We start from the raw sequence: 20,806 nt of genomic DNA, 5'->3' as shown, positions 1-20,806 counted from the left end.
TCTACTGATTTCGAAATGAAAGAATGTGGAAAAATTTGACACGTGTTGATTTATTTTTTGAGATACCTTCTAGCTCCCCCGAATAAGGTCTAAGCCATTTCCACTTTGACTGATGTTGGGAGGCTAAGAAATATTAAGCCATTCTGAACAAGGACTACACTATTATTAAATATTATGTTTATTGTACCTAATGGAAAACAAAATGTTTGCACTTTTCAATTACATTATAATATTTAATTGTTATGTAAATATTGGGAAATAAAATGTATTACGGTATGTGATATTTAATTATTTTTTACTAAAGACAACAAACTGCATTCTGTGTTATTCGTACTTCAAATTTGTATGCATTTTGATGTGATGTGATCTTAACACAGTACTAACCTCACAACAATATAGCATCTCCCACAAACATACGCTCGCCACTGAGTGCGCATCTCTAAAGAGACAAATTCCTTCTCAGAACATTTTTTTATTACAAAAGGGTTCCCATGTATCACGAAAAATGGATTTCACTTAATTTAAGTTGAGAATAGAAAAAAATCTAATTAATAAATCTCCTACCACCACAGAAAGCGGAAAACGTTGCTTGTGTTGTGATGGAGGACTTAGCCAGCCGAGGAATCGAACACACTACGCATGGGTGAGACCCAAACTCAGCCACCGACCGGTCAAATGGAATGGGATGGTTATACACATTTCAGGCGAGTGTAAGTGATACAGGGCACCGGGCTAGTGGGCTAAATGGAACATTTTGTACAGAAAACACTTAACTGAGCAGGCGGCCACTTAGCCAGACCCCCGCGTCGCACCCCGCTGTTACTTCACCGCGCCGCTACACCCCACAAACCTACCTACTACATCCGGCGTTGCACAGACATTTAAGAGATCATCCCTGGCTTGCGCTCCTCAAGCGCCTAAGCCCTGCGACATCTTCGCTGGTCTGCGCCTCGGCCCCGCGACATCGTCGTCGGCCTGGGTCTCCCGCGCATCTGCCGACCAGATCAATCATACCTTCGGCTCATCCTGTTTCACACGGAAGACTCCATGTCATCCCCAGTGCTGAACACATCCTCAAGTCCGGTCTCCACCAACGCGGTGTCGAGCCACTGACTTTACCGCCTCGACCACTCCACCACCGTCATCGCCACTTACACCTGGAATCATCATCATCGGTCGGGAGTCATCTCACAACTAAGCTACTGACTCACCCAAAATAAACGCTGTGACATCACAACCACCATCTTTCATTGTCTCACTACCAAATCTCCAAATTTATATAGATAATTTTATTGTTTCTAAACTAAAGGATACACTCAGATCTGCAGTGTGAAATACACACAATAGATATATTCAATACATTAAATCACATATTCGAGTTATTGTACACCATCATTCCTTAAGCCAAAAGATATTGATTTTTTACCTATTTTTATACATTTCATGATCCATTCAAGAGTAGGTATATAACATTTATAATATTACAAATTAAAATTGTATTGTGAAATCTTATTACAATTAATATAAAATTGAAGAATGTTTTGACATCTTATTTATTTTGGTTATCAATCAAATTTGTCACTCAGAAGAAGAATGGCTATAAAGGTGGACGACAAGGATATTTCACATTCCTTTAACATTTAGTTGGACAACACTTACAACAGAAGGTGACATTGTCTACTTATTTCCGTATCATTTAACCTTTCTCTCCACAAAAATATAATGTCGCTGTAAACATCTACTTCATTAGATAGGAAATTTCAATCACCATACATTTCATAAATTTATACTCATTTACATGTTTAGACTCATCAATAACAGAATAATTACCTACATTAAATTAATACAATAATAATGCTAATGGATTATCTCATAGTAATAAACATTAATAAATTCTTGATAATCAAAGTGATTTAACCACTCGATTGGTAGTATTTAAATGTATACATTTACCATATTATTTAATTATGTAATATCATTCCTCAAAATATTAATATGGAAACGTATGACCTGCTTACTGCGGTTTAAACCAATGAATCCACATAGATTTCGCAATGTATACCATATGTTTAGGTGCCATAAGTATGGCACATTATGACAAGCAAATGCTAAGAGTTTTTCAAAACTTGTCATAATATGCCAAAAATCGCTCCACCGGATATCACAAAATATTATTTGTATCTATTCTTCATCTAAACTAGAGGTGAGTAAAATAATCTGAAACCGTTTATGTTCTGAAACAGTTTTGTGATTTTTGGGATAACTGATTAAACAAATAGTGTAACTCCGCCCGCAATAAACCAAAAGTACCTAGTCATAAGAGGACTAAAGGACTAAACTAAAATACTTTTAAATGTGTTAAAATATTTTATTCAGTGTGATATGATATATTTATATATATATATATATTTGATCTAGGTTGTCTTGAATAAATCCCGCGCGACATAATTCCAATAGAGCACAATTCATTTGAAAATTCCGAACAGCAGCTCCAGCAATACTTACAGCCCGCTTATTATCATTTACTAAACTTCAATACCTACCGTAAAGCTTCACAGAACACTTTCTCCCTAAACTCTGTCGCTTTTGAGTAACAAAACGGTTTCAGTTGTGTATGGTTTGAGATTTTCACGGCCAAAAGTATTATAGTGATTTGTTTTTGGGGTATTATGCCGTGTTACGCTACCTCCTTCTTTAGCCAACGTTTCGCACAGCATTGCAGTGTCCATCATCAGGGCAGATGTGTAATTTTATGTTTCAGTTGTTTCGAAATTTTTTTTTACTGAAATGCCCACCTCTAATCTAAACTACGTGATTTGGTCTGTAATTCCTTCTACAAGTCATGAACGGAAATCCGTCGGAGAATATTGAACCAGGAATACCAACCAGTCAACCAGTGAGAGAGAAGATACAAAACAATTTGTGATAACACGATGGTTGTACAGCTAACGTCAGTATAATTAATTCATAATTAGTAAAGACTAAAAATTATGTATTTGGTATGAAAAGAAAAGATTCTTCAGTATAAACTCAAGTGCATGTAGACAGCATGATAATACTGCGGTATATATTCTAGTTGAACTTTGATAACATGAATCTATCAGAAATTATAGTAAAATGCGTCTATCTTGCAGAAATTATTTCAAAGGTGAACTATTTCAAAGGTACCTTAGCCCTAATCTTGTAATAAATAACATCAATTTTGCAGATTTTATAAATATGTAAGTGTTAACACTGTGAACATAATTTCACAAACCATGAAAGAAAATATAATATAAAGTTTAAATATTAAATAAAATGAGTAATAAATAACATCAAACTTGCAGAAAACACATAAAATCAAGAAAGAACTTTTTGTGACCACAAAGCCTGTTATCAGTTGCCTGATAGGCCAAGCCATGGTGCGTGTGACGTAATCTGTCAGTCCCATCATAACAGCTTTAATACAGCGGACTGCAAATATTTTTTTCCAAATGTTGCTTTTAATTTCTCAGTATTGGCAAAGGACTGTACTACAATAGGGAAGTTGTGCAAACATACTTGAAAGTAAAAATTGTATGTAATAAAGGTCCTGATAATGCAGTCCACCCCTGATTCCAAAATTGAGACCCGCTGCTCTAGTAAATAAACTCAATCTTGAAGAAACTAGATAAGTTTAAATGTCATTATGGCTATGAAAAACTAGTCTGCTTAAACTATGTGGAGTGTAAAGATTATGATCATTAACCTATTTTTTATTGTAAACATCAATACAATATCAGAAATGTAGTGTACATATGTGTAGAAAACCCAAACCTTACATAAACATTTATAGAATATATTAAATATTTAACATTGAATATTAATCAATAATTCAAAATTCTCTCAATCATAATCTACCATAAATTTATAAAATTAGGAAAATCAAAGATTGGATTTTACATTTCTATTATTTGTAAAAAAAATCTAAACAAATGATTGAATCCTGTTGTAAATAAGCTACATTCTTGCTAATAGTATGCGTAAGGTGGAAAGAGTAATTGGTTTCCATTCTGGGCATTTTACTGAACTCATATGAAATAGTAAAATTAAATGTTAAAACAATTTCATGATCTGAACTGATCAGTACACAATGTTTGCCAAACATGGCTGTTTATGGAAAATATTTGATTCCTCTGTAAATTTTATGAAAACCTGTAGTACAAGCTGACTGGTGAACCTACATCACATAAAGAAGCCAAATTTTTTTTCAGCATCTAAAGAGTTCTCTTGGAACTGGGTCTATGCTTCGACGCATTTTAAAAGAAGTTAAATAGACATTAACCCCCGACCAATCAATATTTATCAAATGACCTAATGAATTCTAACTTCAGACTCGATTTACTAGAAAACGAAAACTCAAATCAAAAAAATTTAGACCACAAAATCTAATATAGATTCACCGGTAAGGTGGGTAATTTAAAAAAAAAATATTTCTCAGCGATAAGAGGGGGCCAAAACGATGTGTTTGAAATTCAAATGTGACTAATTACCTCCAGAACTTCAAAGTTTAGAAAATTTTATTTTTTAGGGGTCCTTTCTAGGGTACATAAAAGTTACTATGAATCCGACAAAAACTTTTTCGTCTTCATCTTCATAACAAATATAGTTTTTATTTACATAGTCAATTACCAAACGTCCCACTTTTGATAAAGCATATGTCGAGGGTGGGAGGAGCACCAATTGCACTTAGCGCAAGCACAATATTTCCACGTCATCTGATTCTAATGAATCCGATTGTAATGATGTTTTCAAACCGACTGTTGTACCTCAAACTCCTCAGAAGCAGGCTGCGGTCTAAAACTTGCGATAGATATGGAGTGTCAGATGGAATGTTCCAGTTATTGACAAAGGTAAGCTTCTCACAGAACGAAAGAAAACAAGAGAAAATATTTTGTCCAAAACAGAGTTTTCCAAATACTAAAAAAAAATATTTTGATGGCCTGAAAGATATAACATTGATTATAACGAAAAAAGGGGGGAAATATTACAGAGAATTAATCCTAGAAGAGCATATTTCATGGACAAAAGAGCACCAAAACCTGATACTTTGAATGTTGTGTAAATTTCCTCTTCTATGTCTGCGATGTCATACCTGACATGATGTCATACCAGCAGTTGAATAGCTTATCCAACTCCTTTCTAAGATTTAACAGGGGTGGGTTTTTCTCTATTATGTGAAATTTCAATGTCAATCTGGAGGTAAAAGATGAAATATATATTTGATATGTGATGTATTTTGTAATATCCAAATATAACAAAAAAATATTGTTGATTTTATGTCTCCATTTAACTCCCTTTTATCACTATTATGTATACAGGTCAATCACCATACCCACCCTATTCACCAGTTTCCCGCTAGTACCATGAGTTTTCAGACACAGTATTTAGATCTACAACTTGACAACGATAACTTTTCAGTCAATAGTATATACTGGAGATGGCAATGTGAAATAAATCAATAGACAAAGCTATATTGAGAATAATTTATTATTACCTGATTAATCTAGAGTTATTAAAAAATAATATTTCATTTAATTCAAAGTTATTAAAACTATATTATTATTATAAAATAACCAATTGTGTGTACAAAAGTTTTATAAATATAATAAACAAACTAAGTAATTGCAACAAAAAGACACGCCACCCGCATGAAATAAAACTTAATTTAAATACAGTTACCAATTAAAAATAATAAAAGCTGACAATACTAAATAAATTGACAGCAGCTCACCATAATAGGTACTGGAGAGGGTTCAATCAAAAACGAATAAGTTTGAAGAAACCAATTGAAGACATTTGAAGATAGCCAAATTCAAAAATCTTAGGTAAATCCTCGTCCTCATACGGACACCTGTAAAGTTATCATTGTCGAGCTGTACACAAACTGATGTTTAAATTGCAACAACTGTGTATTGTGTAGAATTATGTGGTATTGTAAAAAAAGGATTACTTCTCTTTTTTATTAATTTATTTTAATGACGTTCTGTAGAGAGAATACAAGGTATCAATAATAAACTAAAAAAAATTATTGCTTGTTGCATACATATTTTATCAATCCAAGAGACAAAATTTAAAACAAAAAAATATATACACGGATGTGACTTTCCCATTGCACATGTGGAAAATTAACACCACTGCAATATGAACAAAATTTTGACATTACTCATTAACCTTTTTAATGCCGGAAGTTATTTATACGGCTGTGTACGGCTGGCCGTTAATTTAATTTCTTATTACTCTACTTACAAGAAATTAAACGTGTAACTAGAAAATATGAGCGTAATGCTAATTAAACTGGGGACTCGCTTACAGATAAAATTACAGTTTTGGATTCATCTGCAGATGCATTTAAGAAGGAAAAAATTCTCATGTTTGAAGTGCAGTTTTAAAATTCTATTTGCAGACTAAGAACTGCTGCAAAAACCGGAAGAAACTATTTTCGCGTTCTGGTTGTAGTTTTAATTAAAATTGGGAAATCGCACAAGGAGTAAATTTAAAGTTAAAACCAATTTTTTTGTTCAGAATGTAATGGCCCTCGGCAGCGAAAAGGTTCCCCACCCCTGCAATAGATAAACAAAGTTATATTATTTTATTGTATTATGATAATTGACTAAGCATAGCTTAGTCCTATTTTGACTACCACTTTGTCAGTCTGTAAATTATTGTCTGTGTGTTCTGTTTCCGATCAATCCTGTCTAGATGGTAACTACGTTTGATAATACCTTTGTATTCTGCTAGAGCGCATGAGCATTGCGACTATTACGAGCTGTCAAGTTGGAGTAATCAACATTATGAGAAATCTACTCTTCACAGAACTACTAGTTTCAGTTGATCATTGATGTGGCGACTAGGGGCGGTTCTTTCCTTAGGTCAATTGGTTTTTGACACCACAAAATTATAAGACATCAATAATAATAAATTATGGGCATCAAAACAACTGGTCTTATTCTTGATTTGAGCAGTGACATCTATTGTCTCTAATAGAGGCTTTTATTCACAAGTACATATGATTCTGGGTCACTTCAAAGAATGTCCACGGCTTTGGCATCTTCTGTCCCTATGCACGCCATAGAATAAACGAGATGGCACTATGTCGTTCGTTGTAAAGCTTGGTGATGGCCGTGAGGGAGACAGCACGTTGAATATTATATGTGTTAAAGAGATAGTGACATGTCTTTTTTTCATTTTACACGTTTGTCGTGTGTGGAACAATGGTTGTTTTTCAATTGGACAGTTCGGAAAGGTTTGGAAAAATTCTTTATGTTGTTATCGATGTAGAATGAACCTGACCAATGAAACAAAACAAAAAACGTAAAAGATCATTGCCAAATAGTCTAAAGTCTAAACTTTAATGGAATTGATAAATGTCATGTCACTTCACACCGTGGAATCACCATACTCTTAGCTTCACACCCAGTAACCTTGGATACTGCGGACGGGCGTTTCAAACTCTTATTTTTTTTATACAATTTTATGGTGTGCACAACTAAATCAAACGTATACTCTTTAAAATAATTTGCCGTAAGTACATAGATTGTGTAGTTATTTCCAAATTACTATATTAACATAATATGTATTTTAAATCGCGGACTCATGACATACCTACCTACAAATTAATAATTTATGGGCATTTTTCACAGTATCAAATAATGATTAGTCAGACATTTTTTTCAAATGACCTACCACACCTGCATCCCTAGAACCGCCTCTGGTGGCGACTACCCTGAAGCAAACTTTTTTGATTAATTATTATATATTTTAACTTCATTTTTAATTATGATTTATTAAAAAATATATTAATTTCATAATCTCATGTACGGCCAATTGGTTAAAGCACCATCCAACTAGTCCTTCTCGAATAAAAACTTTAAAAATTAAATTACCATTTTTCCCTTGTATTCTATCCACAGACCTCCAATAAAAAGATATCTGCAATGAAAACACTAATTAATGTACGCTGTAAGAAAGTTCAGGCAAATGTTTTGAAAAGATTCTTGCTAGTGTAGTGGTATACTGTACTGTAGTACATATTAATGTATAGTAAAGGGCACCGCGGGCGGGTTTTCAAAACTAATTCGAACCAGTTTGACATAGAGTTTGAGTACCATCGGTGTGTACAGATAAATTAAAACGTCTGCTCTTTAAAATGATTTGCATGTACATACATGACTGCAGGGGGTAATTTTAAAACTATACAATAATATATATATATGTGTATGTATAACGTTAAAACTAAACAACTTTAATTTTTAGGTGATGTGGTAGAAAAGAGTTTTTAAATCTAACATAAATAATATTAAAAATTAAAAAGATGTGACGATTAACAATAATATTGTTACAATATATATAATATATTAGTTTAAACAAAATTATCACAAAAATGTTATAAAAACTAGATATTTAAAAATGAAAGGAAAATATCACAAGTGGCCTAGTTTGGTTACCTAGTACAGGTAGTGGGGGCCGAAGTAATCGTCATCGAGCAGAGTGTGGTCGTGATAGGGCGGAAACAGAAAGACAGGACGTGTCTCCTTCTTGGGCTGTGAACGGTACAGGCTGTTGTCGGCGCGGATCTGCTCCTTCAGCAGCAGTGGCAGGTAGGCAAAGGGCACGTTGTCCTCCAACAAGTCAAAAGGCTCCTCGTCCTCCCCGGCTGCTTCGGTGCGGTCGCGGCGCTGTCGGTAGAACAGGATGTACGGCGTGTTGGGTGGTGCCAGCTTGTGCAAGTCCTGCTCTGTGCACTGCGTCACCCAATGGTCGTTGAGCTTCACCCACTGGCGTGGTCCGTCTCTGGCCATGGTGTAATAGTGGCCTGAGTCCATCTGCGAGCCGGAGTGCACGACGGCCCCGTACAGGTCGTACTGCAGCGTTTTGTCGCCGTGCTTCAGACTTACTGTCTTGTTGTGGTCCACTCGCTCTAGCAGTTTGCTCCTGATCTGCCTTCTGGTATCGTACCAGAAATGCTTCAGAATGAGAATGAGATTCTTCGGGGCTTCCTCCACCACGATGGATCTCTCCGCGTCTCTCAGTTCGGTGCAACGGGAGCAACGGTACTTGTTGTCATCGGTGAGATGTTCAGTTTGGAAATAATAGTCCACCAGCTGTTGAACTGAATAGTACGGGCGCTTGTTTCCCCTGTTGTAATCGTAGTAATTCTTTGCCGGGAAAGCCAGTTGCAGGTCTCGGAACCGATCGGTTTTGGAACTTGTGAAGCTGCAGGTCATGCATTTGATTGTAGTCGTAAGCAATCCACCGAATGCTTTTTGTACAATTGTAGGGAAGAAGTACTTGTCGGGAATCATCTGTAGATTGAGGGTGTATATGCAGGCTGAGGGGGTGCCAGTACGCTGGCGTTTGGCGACTATCTCAGCCACAGGGTCCCGGCGCTTGTGTTTGGCAGCGCGGTACACAGGGTGGCGGGAAGCCATGGGCGGGGCGGAGGAGCAACCTGGCTGGGGCGACTCGCAACGGGAGGGGGGTTCGGGGGCCGCTGGGCTCAGGGAGCGCGGCACGTCCTCCATGCAGGTGATGGTCAGCGCCTGCGCCAGCTCCGCATTGTTGCTCATGGTCAGCGCAAGGTTCTCACTAACGCACATGGTCATCACCATCTCCTGCGACAGGCTCATGGCCTGCGCAATCTCCTGGCTCATGGCCATTGCCATCTCCGCGCTCACCAGTTTCCCATTGATCAGCATGCGCCCCTGACTCCACACCTGCAGGCGCTCCTGCTCGTGCAGACGCTCCAGAAGGTGGCTGCAAGAACAATCCATCAATCACATGTTAAAAATTCTAACGTAAACAATTATAAAATGTAAAGAAAAAATAAAATAAAAAAGTATTTGCTTCATGACAAACCGCAGTTCTAAAAACCGTATTTCACTTCAGTCAGAAATTGCAATTTCAAGAATATGAAAGAAAAACAAACTTTTTTAAATATTATGACACTACAGGGGAAATATAATGATTAAAAAAAACATGATTTTTGATGGATTATATCATTCTTCGGAATTGACCTTCTGAGCAAATCAATAGAGAATACAAAGTATTCTGCTATGTAAAACAATTTATAATGAAAGTAAATTAAAAATTATTATCTCACCTCAAAAATTCGCTGCTATCATGCTGAAAATTATGAGTAAAGTTAATTTGCCTAGCAAAATCGAGGAAATTGTTGGACAAAACACACGGCCTCTCAGAATACATCATATGGGCAAACAGCGCGCCCAGTCTAGAAATCAGGGGGAACGTCCCCTTGGCCATTATTAGTCCGTTGGAAAATCTGCACACATAAAATAATATTATTAGTTACACAACACAATTACAGTTTTCAGAAAATCTAGGAAAAATCATGGTAAGACAAGGCAATACATCACAAGTGTGGTAGGTATTTACTATTGTAAAAGAAAACCCAAAACGCATACATTATCAAAGGAATACAATGGTCGCAGAAAATATACCAAAAACAGAAGACAGCAAAATTATTTTAGAGTGAAAAATCGCCGCAGCAATTACATGACAGTATTGATTGGTGTGTATAAATTTACTGAGGCCCAAGTGTCTTTAAGACGCATTACCATGAGAATTTAACAACAGTCCGAGCTTCAGAGTGGAAGATATTCTATAGATTTTTAAATGTTTTTAGTAATAAGCAGTTACCAAATCTGAATAGCCAGATACTTCCTAAACTCACATTTCCCCATCTCTTTTCCCTCCCCCACTTTCATCAGCATCACTACATTCCCCAAAAATAGGGATATCTTAGTTATACTGGTTGCAGGCAATTATGTGCAGTACTACAACAAAAAATCTTTTGTTTACATAATTTGTAGTTTTTAAAAACAGTTTAAAAGATTCACACTTAGGCCTCTGACATGTTTCAAGACATTGACACACTAGAAAAGGACATAAAGATGGGGGGCAAGTAATGAAGGGTTTGTGTTTGTTACCCCTTGGTCATCATGAGGGCCTGGAAGATGCTGTTCATATAGCAGGTATTGCCGATGTTGACGAGCCCCACATTGTGCTGCAGCTTGTTGTAAGCGTCACTAGGGATGTCGTATGCCTTCCAAACGGGGAACTGCTGCAACGTGTCCCCGTCTGATTTGATGTGTGAATCCAGGCACAGTGTCTAATTACAAACAAGTATATTCACTTTCTCTAAATTATTCAAAGTCAACATGTGCTGTAATTTATATGATGAAGTGTTAAAAACACCGTTGTTAAAATGACTTCTTTGGATTACAGATAGGAAACTTACGATTTCAGGGAAAGCCGTCTTCAGGGAGGGGTGCTCGTCCAGCAGCGAGGACAGAGTCTCCACCAGTGTCTGCAGCAGTGGGCGGCTGGTAGTGTGGCTGTCGCAGGCCAGCAGCTCCAGCATGGAAGGCACGTCAAAGGCAATCTGCATACACACCACAAGTTATTATGTACTTAAATTCAGTTCCACTGCAGAGGGCATTTCATAGTTTACAACTCACCAGTTCGAAAGCCTCGGTGGTGTGGCGCATGCAGGCCAGCACGTGTAGGAAAATGCCAGACACAAGGGGTCGCATTTTGGGAATGGCCAGTGCCTCGAACATGGGACTAATTGTATCCAAAGCCACATCAATGAGAATGTCGTACTTGCCACTATCCTGGAGGAAGGAAAACGTATCATTATAATGTCCACAGTTCCAGAATACACTCAATGTAGTTTTTGAGGAAGTTGGGAGGTACCTGGAGATTGGTGACAAAGGCCTGCACCCAAGGGGACAGTACAGGGGTCCTCCAATAGCACAGCCAGTTGCAGAGGGTCAGCAGCGCCTGGCGCATCTCGTCCGGAGTCACCGGACACATCATCAGGTCTGTCGTCTCTTGAATCTCTCCATCCTCTTCTTCCTCTTCGTCCTGCTGGTCCTCCTTCTTTGCGTCCCCAATCAGCCATATGACGGCACTGTCAATGACAGACGGGTGGACGAGGGTCAGCAGCACGCAGAGTACGGGGCTGACAGCAGCGCTCGGTTTAGCGATCAAATTGAACACTTCCCTCAAGATTCCGTAGATCATACCCTCCCTAAGATCTTCACTCAAATCAGCCAACAGGCATTGAAGATAGACCTCGACACCGTTCAGCTGAGCGTAGAAGTTGTCCTCCAGATAAGCCTCTCGGGGAATTGGAACGCGGGCTAAAACAATACAATTTGAGTATGTGCGTGTCACATACAGTGGCATTCGAGGCAGTTCATTGAATGAAAGAATCAGCATTGTGATTTAGTACTCACAGAGCATGCTGACCATGCTGCCACAGGTGGCGACAGGGTCGGCGGGGGGGAAATCATTGAGCTGCTCCGTGAGGGTGCGGATGTAGGACGTGAGGTGCGCCAGGTTCATGACCTCCGGCGGCTTGTCCTGCCTCTGCTTTACGGCCATCTTCTTTCCTAAAAACATAAATATAGTTGATGAACACTTTGTTTCATCATAATCAGGTACTATTTGCAAAATTCGTATTTCAGTCCCATCAGTCTACCAAATACTCACTCATTGCATATATAGATTTGCAATTACAAAAATTCAATATAACGGTTCCATGATAACTCAACACAGTGACTATTCAACACACATTTAAAAAGTGATATAAAGTCATTCAAAACGAAGAAAAGAAAAATTTAAACCTAACCTAACCTACTTAACCCAGTTAATAAAGTTTTTGTTTCATCACTTTCCATGACTTTATATAACTTTTTAAAGATGTGATGAATTATCATTTTGATGATTTATCCGGTCACCGTTTATATAAATATGTATATATATATATATATTTTTTTTAAATAGTATGTAATCTACCATAAATATTCCTAGATATACAAGTCATCTCAGGACAGTAGGAACAGTTTATTGGTTGACTTTTAAACAGTTTCTTATTTCTAATTATTCATCAAACCATAAAAGATTTTTTTTTATAAATTTATGCATTTCTTCGTTAGGTCACAAACCTTCATTATAAATTAATAATTTTTTCACTTTATTTTTATTTTGTACTACTGGCAATTATGAAATCTTTATTGCATTCAACTCCCCCTGCTAACCTTATCAAATAAATTAGTATTAATATTTTCAGATATTTTTTTGTTTTTTCCGCCCGGATACGCCTGAGATTTTTTTTTTTTTTTTTTTTTTTTTATTAATTATACCCGCTAAACTGCTCAAGCAGTTTGTCAGCAGGTCAGTTTAACATAATATATTATCAAAGCATACAAAAAGCGAGAAATCACAACATTTAAAATATATACAGAAGAATTTAAATAAGAACTTAAATAATCACAAAAACAGAGCCATACATAAAAAAAGAAACTTTTAACTTACTACAATACAAAATAATAAAATACAAAGACAGTCAGTTGTAACACAGGCAAATTACTCATATTCATATGTATATTTATATATATGCATAAGATTATAAACAATATCAGTATAAAAAAGCTTGATCTATTAACCATTTTTTAATTCGGGGGTGCAATTTGATTGAATTTTTATGTCTATTGGAATCTTATTAAATATGGTAGGCACAAGATAAGAGAAAGTCCGTTGTCCGTATTTATTTATAATTTTCGGAATGGACATACCTTCATTTCTATTGAATCTTGTGTCATATGCATGATCTACTTTTTCTTTGTATATTGAATCTGACGTTATGTTTTGACATATAATTTTTAACCATAATATTCCTCGAACAGATAATACGTTAACTGACTCATATAATAATTTTATATCTCTTCTTTGTGCATAAATACGTTTGTTTACCAAAAGCTTAGTCATGGAGTTTTGAATTGATTGGATGTAACCTATATTTGTCTTGCAGGAGTTTCCCCATGACAATAAGTACAATAAGTAGTATGGAACAACAAAAGAAAGATTAAATTAAATAAAAATAAGTATTGTAGTAGCCTATCGGCTACTGCAGCGCATAACGGGTTAATAATTCATAAAAGCATCTGTCAAATATTTTATAAAAAGAAGTACATATTTCGAATAAAGAATTAGAATAGACTGCGTGGCGCACAATTACGTACCAGATGTAAACTCATGAAGTAGAATGAGAAGACATAGCCACATACCCAATGACAACCCTGGTGAACTTTATAGAAGGGACTGGGTTGTTAAAGGATTGAGGTAAAATGGGAGATAGCACAATAGGCCTATGGCCTAAGTGCTCACGGGAACTACGTGTAAACCGTCTCCGCTTTAAAAAATAAAAAATAAACACATGAAAGCAAAGACTTAAGATAAAGTGGATTATTTTTTGATGGTCGAAAGAATACGACTTTGGTTTATTAAAACAAAAAAGGACACAGTTTCTACAAAAGCAAGATGGTCAAAGAACATTTATATATCCTTAATGGTGGAACCAGGCCGTTATTTCTTAATATTACCCCTAGGTCAGGCACTGCCATTAACATAATCAAGACAATAAAAGAATATTTTACTTGTCCAGACATTTCATTCGGCCATTTAAAAGCAATTGGTTGTGACAGTTAACACAGGTGGTGTGATGGAGAAACATTTGAATCGTCCTGTACTGTGGGTGTTCTGTCTTTACATTGCAACGAGCTGCTTCATTTGATTATTAAGTTGGATGGGACAACCACTGCACTTTGTGTTATTTCCGGCTTTTATATGAATATTTTTCAAAAATAGATGTGGATTACTCGACCGACGTCCTGTATTCTGATCAAAAATACTTGCTTGATATTTTCAAAACAGTTTCCAGCAGACGTTGTTATCCTGATCTTACCAAAAGAAATCAAGGAGTCCAGAAGTGGTGTCGCATGCACGGTGGCTTACTCCAGCGAGTCGTATCCTACGACTTTGTATTGGAAGCGTAACACCATCATATTAACTAAATTTATGATATGTTCCTATGTGGTTTGATATAAAACTATATGAGTCATGCAAAGTTGGAGCAAGGCATATTTTTAATATGATAAACTATTACCGCTCTTCCGGACGAATTAAAAGTAATAAATAATCCTGTGATAAAAGCCAGAGAGTTAGTTCTCCCGGAGAGAACATTTAAAGTGCATTCATTGAATTTTGATACACAAACCTACATTAATATGATATCTTGGAAATATTTTGAAAGATGTAACGTAAGAAGAAATAGAGGAAAGCTGTTAGGAAGTTAGTTCCAAACAACTTTTTATCACTAGCACATATGGAAACACAAAAAAAAATTGTCATACTGTAGCGGCCCGTACTAGTGTGCAGTCACCATGGAGGAAATGCAACCTGTGGCACCTTCAACGTTTCCTATCTTTACTGTTTATTCAATTAGGTAAGGGTGGAGAACACAGCTTGAAATTATCCATTCATTAACTATTATTATCCAAATTTTAACTACTTTTAGGCTTACATTACTCTAATGAACGCCAAGGGATAGGCAAAATACTGTTTACTCTAGTATTCTATGGGGAAGGCTTCCAGATGGAAAACTCTAAATGAATAACTACAATTAGTATTAGATGCAAGGATTCAAAGGTGATTAAATAGTTTTTTTTCCAATGCCTAGTTTAGGTTTCAATAATTAGCAAATGAGGTTAAAACCAAGCTGTTTAAAACCACTTTTATATGTTCTTCTCAACAAGGTAGATACCTTATGGAGGGCAGCCATCATTATTTTGAAAATTGTAAAACCAATCATTTTTAAGTGATTAGAAAAAACAAACACATAAATTAACAGACCCGTGAAGAGAATATAATTTAGACGCGTCGTAGGTCAATCGGCCTTTAAAACTCGAAGAAGCAATAATATATTATAAACAAGACGATATTGGTTGCACCGAGTGACAGCAGAACGGGGCAAATCAATAAGGGAAACTCAGGTGGCACACATTGCAACAAATAACTAAACAGATGCACATGCACTATACTATACCACAGGGCAATTACACAAACCTGTGCAAGTGGCGGGACTGTTCAACTGGGAAGAACTTCTCTCTTTGTTTGGGACAGTCACAACAACACTAGGTGAAATGTTCTCCTTTATTAATCCCTGTCTTCGAGCATTGATTCATGTTGTCGCGGGCGGACGTTAAAGCGAGCACTTGACAGGTTCATGGAAGATTATTATTTTATATAACTCGGCGTGACTCTCAAACCACACGAAACCTTCTCATACCCGAGCTAAGTAAATTTACTTATTTTACAAAAGCATTACGATTTTCACCACACACACACAGTCCACTGGGCGACGCTTTATTTATTTTTTCTAATCAACAAATAAGAACTTGAACCACACTTGAGCACTCGCGATTTGTCGGCTATTATTAAATTTATTTTGTATTCTGCCGTCAATAAAATTACAAATAATGTTATTGAAGACGTTGCCCGAGCGAGGAACTACAAAACCCATAAATAAACTCATAAATATACCACTCTCTATATTAATAAACTATTCACCAGATCGATATATTCGGGCTTTTTGTATGGAAAAAGTTTGTACACTACTTAACCACGAATATAGACGACGGAGCGGTGGTGATAAACAACGTAGAGAAACTCAAGGTCATTGAAAAAAGGTGTAACCACAATAGACAATATAATTGCACTCAGATATTCATTATTTAACCCAAAAAACTTTTTTTTAAATAAAAATGTCCTTCAAGCAGAAAATTATCGAAATGTTTCCTGAGGGGTTCATCTGACTAAGAAAATGAACTTAGTCAGTGAAATTTGAATTTGTTTATAAAAGAATCAAGAAATTTTAAGAAATGATAAAACAAAGAACACTGAAGAAAATTTTCAAAACATGATAGTGCTTATCTACTACAGTGAATTCCAAGATTTTTCGTCTAATATTTTAAATATAAAACTGAAAAACATGCATCATTTTCACGTAAGTAAAAGTATAAAGTATTTTAAGTAAAACAATGAGAGATGTCAAATAATATCGCCATTTAAAACTGTACGAAAATATGTCATACCAACATACGTCACTTACGGTACCAACTACCAAATAGAACACGTTTCTTTTTTCATCCTAATTAGACAAACTGGAAGAAAAAATGTGTTATGTAAAACGGTTATAAGTCTGAATTCAACCCCAATCTTTCATATAAAATTGAACACAATTATATATACATTCACCTCCCCTATCTCCATAATTTGAAATGGTGGCCTAGAACCCCTTGAGGGGTGAGCGCAAGAAACATTTGAAAAAAATTATTATTTTTGATTTGATAATGATTTATGTAGTGCTTCTAATCTATATTTTTAGGGCAGTATCTTTCACTCCCCGTGTGACCGTGTGGTTTCTCGTGGGCGTCCAGATTTGCTTTAGCTCAGCTTTATTTTAATAAAATAATAATTACTCTTTCAATTGAAAATGGAGATATTGCTTTTGCAATTTGCAATTTAATAAATCTTCTCTGGGATGTACAAAACAATCTTGCGAAAAGTGATCAAGGAGCAAGCGACGCTTGATTTTATTGGCAACCAGTCATTACTCCGATTTAAGCCTTAGACAGATCACTCTATATTTAAATATAGCCTGGCTAGCAGAACACGGCGCATATCGTCACCACGCCCACACTTATAACACATCATCTTTTTATGTGTGACAGGTCTATGTGGGATTGTATGTATGTATGATTGTAGCAATAAGTTACATAAAACGCTTTAAACTCGTGGCTTGATCTATCTCCCCCTTTACAACATCAACCCATTTTGTTTTTCTATCAGGGTCTGTTGGAATTTGGAAACCATTAGAAATAATAAATTGTATTATTTATTTTTGTGTATATACGCCAATGGGGCTTTAATGTACTTCTAACTAACCACGAAAATATATATACAAAAAAAAGGTTAAATTAAGTTAAATAAATAAAGCTAACAGCAAAAAAGAAATGAAATATATGTATTCAATTAACGAGCTAGATTGTGCAAGACGTTTACCTATAAGTGGCAGCTAGTATCAGTGTTGAAACGATTTTTCGTTTTTTTCGAAAATTTGATTTTTTAATGAATATTTTCAAGAAATCCGCGCGGCGCAGGGCCAATCTGAAATTCCTGCTCAATTCGCGACCAAATTGGCTGTAACAGCCAATGTCAGCCGTATACTTAAAATTCTTGAAAAGGCACACTTGGAGCGCCCGGGCACACTTCACATACTGTATCTCTAATATCCATACTTTTAGGTTAACATCAACACAAGTTACACTAGCGCCTTTAGCGGTAAGCCCCTTTTTAAATATGAATACGCAAGAGTCCCAACTACTCCCAACCGTCTTGAGCCAGTAAGACTATGGCATCCCCAATTGGAGTATGTTATGAGGCGGAAGGTAGTAGGGAGGGTAAAGAGATGGGAAAGAGGAAGGTGGGGAGTACCTGGCCATTCAGATCTGGTCACCAAACATGGCTAAAGCCATTTCAAGACACGTTTGAATTCTGAATGGTGGTCTTATACCAAGGCTATACTGAGAGTGTCTTTCATGCCGGAACCTGCCGCAAGTAAACTATACTTATTTTTAAATTAATAAATTGTGAAATAACACAAATTTTATTTGATTACTAAGGACGGGTTGTTTCGGAGAATTTGAAAAATTCATCAAATTTCAACGTTCATTTTCAAGTTCTGTGAAAGATTTTTTCAAGTTCTGTTTTTATTTCAGTTTTGTCAAGCAACCAGCCTATAATGATATAATAACAGAACTTGAATAGGACTTTCACAGAACCCGAAAATGAACGTTGAAATTTGATGAATTGTTCAAATTTTCCGAAACAACCCGTCCTTGGTGTTGTGTTGTATAGTGAGGCAATCGACTAGCAAGCCGAAAGTGGCGGATTCAAAACCCGGCGTGCGCAAATACATTTTATTTGATTACTTAATTTGCGCACGCCGGGCTTTGAACTTGCAACCTTCGGCCTGCTAGTCGATTGCCTTACCCCTCGACTATGGAGGCCGTAAGTTGAAGATATTGATAATTTTTACTGGAGTTGGACGTATTATTAATATTTTAGGATATTTGGTTTCGGCTAGTAGTATATTTATGGGCTATGTCTATTGCCCCGTTCTGACAGAGCGATTTTAGTTGAATTCATGCCATTCTTATTTTTGTAAACTTCTTGTTTCTGATCCCAAATACAGGTATGGCTTTGGTATAGATCGGTAAGTCTAAACATCATGTCATCCGACCACTTAATATATTTTTTCATTGAAGTACATGCCATGATAGTAGGTACGCATACATAAATTACTCAGTAGGGACGTCTGACGTCTACTTTCGACCGCAGGCATAAATATACCACTCTCTAGATCGATATCTTCCGGCTTTTTGTATCCAACAGAATTATACAGTACTTAACCACAGATATACAAGCAGTACCTACCGTGCGGAGCAGAGCAGTAGACAAGGTAGAGGAAACTCAAGGACATTTAAAAAAAGATGCGAACATAGACAACATAATTGTTCTCAGCCTACTCTATTCATTCACTAGCCCAAAAAAACTATTATAAAAATAAAAATGTCCTTGAAGCAGAAAAGTGTCGAAATGTTTTCCAAAGGCAAGGTTCATCTGAGAAGAAGAAACCCAAAATGACAAGAAATTTGCAAAAACACTGAAGAAAATTTCCAAAACATGATTGTCCGACAGTACGACGAAAAATTCCGACATTTTTCAGCCTCATGAACTCATGGTTACATATGTTTAAAAATCTTTAATTTCACCAAAACAATTAGATAATACAGGATAACACTAATCAATAACACGAATAAGTTTATCGATATAATAAATAACATTTATACGTTGTGGAGGAAGACATATGTCAAGTATGAAGCATTGTTCAAAAGACCGAACGAATAACCTAAAACTGTTAATTCACTTTAAACTTGAACTTACGTAGGTAGGTTGAATATAATATGTTTGTAACTCGCTGACACTATACTGGCTTATATTGTATTTTTATCACGAACAACTTTAACACGCAATATTTTCGACGGAAATGATAGTATTTCGGCAGCAAATGACAACCCGCGTGTATAAATAAACCACTGTCATTTTGTTTGAATGATTTGAAACTGTCAAACGGGAAAATTCCGTCATCTCTTTCTGTTACACGAGTCATTATGGTAGAGAGCGAGAGATCAAACCAATCCTTCTGTTCTCACCAATGAGATCTGAGCTTTTAGCCATATTATTCGTTTTCTATAAGAATTTTGAGGTGGGCGTGGCGGTTTCAAATGAGTTTCAAGGCCAAAGCTTAGTTAAATGCCCCTGACCGCAGGGAACTAAAAATCGCAAGCGACTTGAAATATAATATGTTCATACGTTTCGATTCGGCGGGAAAATCGAACGATGACTCATACTTGAACAACAAAAGTAGGCGGGCTTTCAACATTCGTCGTTCAACTAAAAACTTGATCAACTCTGTTGAAAGGCTATTCACACTTGTCGATTAGCTTTCAAGTGTTATTTAACTCCGACTTCAACATCAACTAAAATCGTTCTGCGTGAATGGGGTATATGGGTGAGTGAGTAGTGTATTTTGAATCGTTTATTATGGTGTATCCGTATATCTATGGGCGCATAAATAAACCACTCTCTAGATCGATATCTTCGGGCTTTTTGTATGGCGCCATTTTGTCACCCCCTCAACCACAGACAAAACGGTCGTTTGGTCCAGACAGGTAAATATATCGTGGACCATAAATAAATCTCAAGGACATTTAAAAAAAGTGCAAACATAGACAATATAACTGCACCCAACTAACATCGTTCATTCACTAGCCCAAAAAAATTATATTTTACAAAT

At 36.3% G+C, this 20,806-nt stretch overlaps 1 protein-coding gene across 4 annotated transcripts; it reads right to left on the bottom strand.

Moving 5' to 3' along the window:
• Window positions 1-1,314: 1,314 nt before the first annotated feature.
• On the bottom strand, window positions 1,315-16,447 carry LOC149412396 (ubiquitin carboxyl-terminal hydrolase 35-like). 4 transcript variants are annotated; one of them, XM_089645828.1, is made up of 10 exons: window positions 15,952-16,447; window positions 12,282-12,437; window positions 11,737-12,185; window positions 11,499-11,654; window positions 11,279-11,422; window positions 10,968-11,149; window positions 10,121-10,300; window positions 8,466-9,774; window positions 7,905-7,950; window positions 1,315-6,581 (listed from the first exon to the last, which is right to left on the bottom strand). In XM_089645828.1, exons 2-8 carry the CDS (start codon window positions 12,427-12,429, stop codon window positions 8,466-8,468), a joined length of 2,568 nt encoding a protein of 855 aa, XP_089501954.1. In that variant the 5' UTR covers window positions 12,430-12,437; window positions 15,952-16,447; the 3' UTR covers window positions 1,315-6,581; window positions 7,905-7,950. The 4 variants fall into 4 exon arrangements, with proteins under 4 accessions (XP_089501954.1, XP_089501953.1, XP_089501952.1 ...); XM_089645827.1 differs by having other exon boundaries at window positions 1,315-7,950; XM_089645826.1 differs by lacking the exon at window positions 15,952-16,447 and adding an exon at window positions 15,650-15,937 and having other exon boundaries at window positions 1,315-9,774.
• Between the last annotated feature and the right edge of the window lie 4,359 nt (window positions 16,448-20,806).

The sequence above is a fragment of the Hesperophylax consimilis genome, chromosome 23, assembly GCF_061612785.1.
Source record: "Hesperophylax consimilis isolate HC1 chromosome 23, BYU_Hcon_1.0, whole genome shotgun sequence".
Taxonomy (NCBI): domain Eukaryota; kingdom Metazoa; phylum Arthropoda; class Insecta; order Trichoptera; family Limnephilidae; genus Hesperophylax; species Hesperophylax consimilis.
Note: the sequence above shows the minus strand (reverse complement) of the source record. Positions and strands in the feature narration are given on the sequence as shown.

Coding starts and splice junctions, on each gene's coding strand:
- LOC149412396 (XM_089645827.1), bottom strand. CDS start 12,429: ATGGCCGTAAAGCAGAGGCAGGACAAGCCGCCGGAGGTCATGAACCTG. Junction 11,423..11,498: donor CCACCGAGGCTTTCGAACTG/GTGAGTTGTAAA, acceptor GTGTGTATGCAG/ATTGCCTTTGACGTGCCTTC. Junction 10,301..10,967: donor GCCCTCATGATGACCAAGGG/GTAACAAACACA, acceptor TTATGTGTGCAG/ATTTTCCAACGGACTAATAA.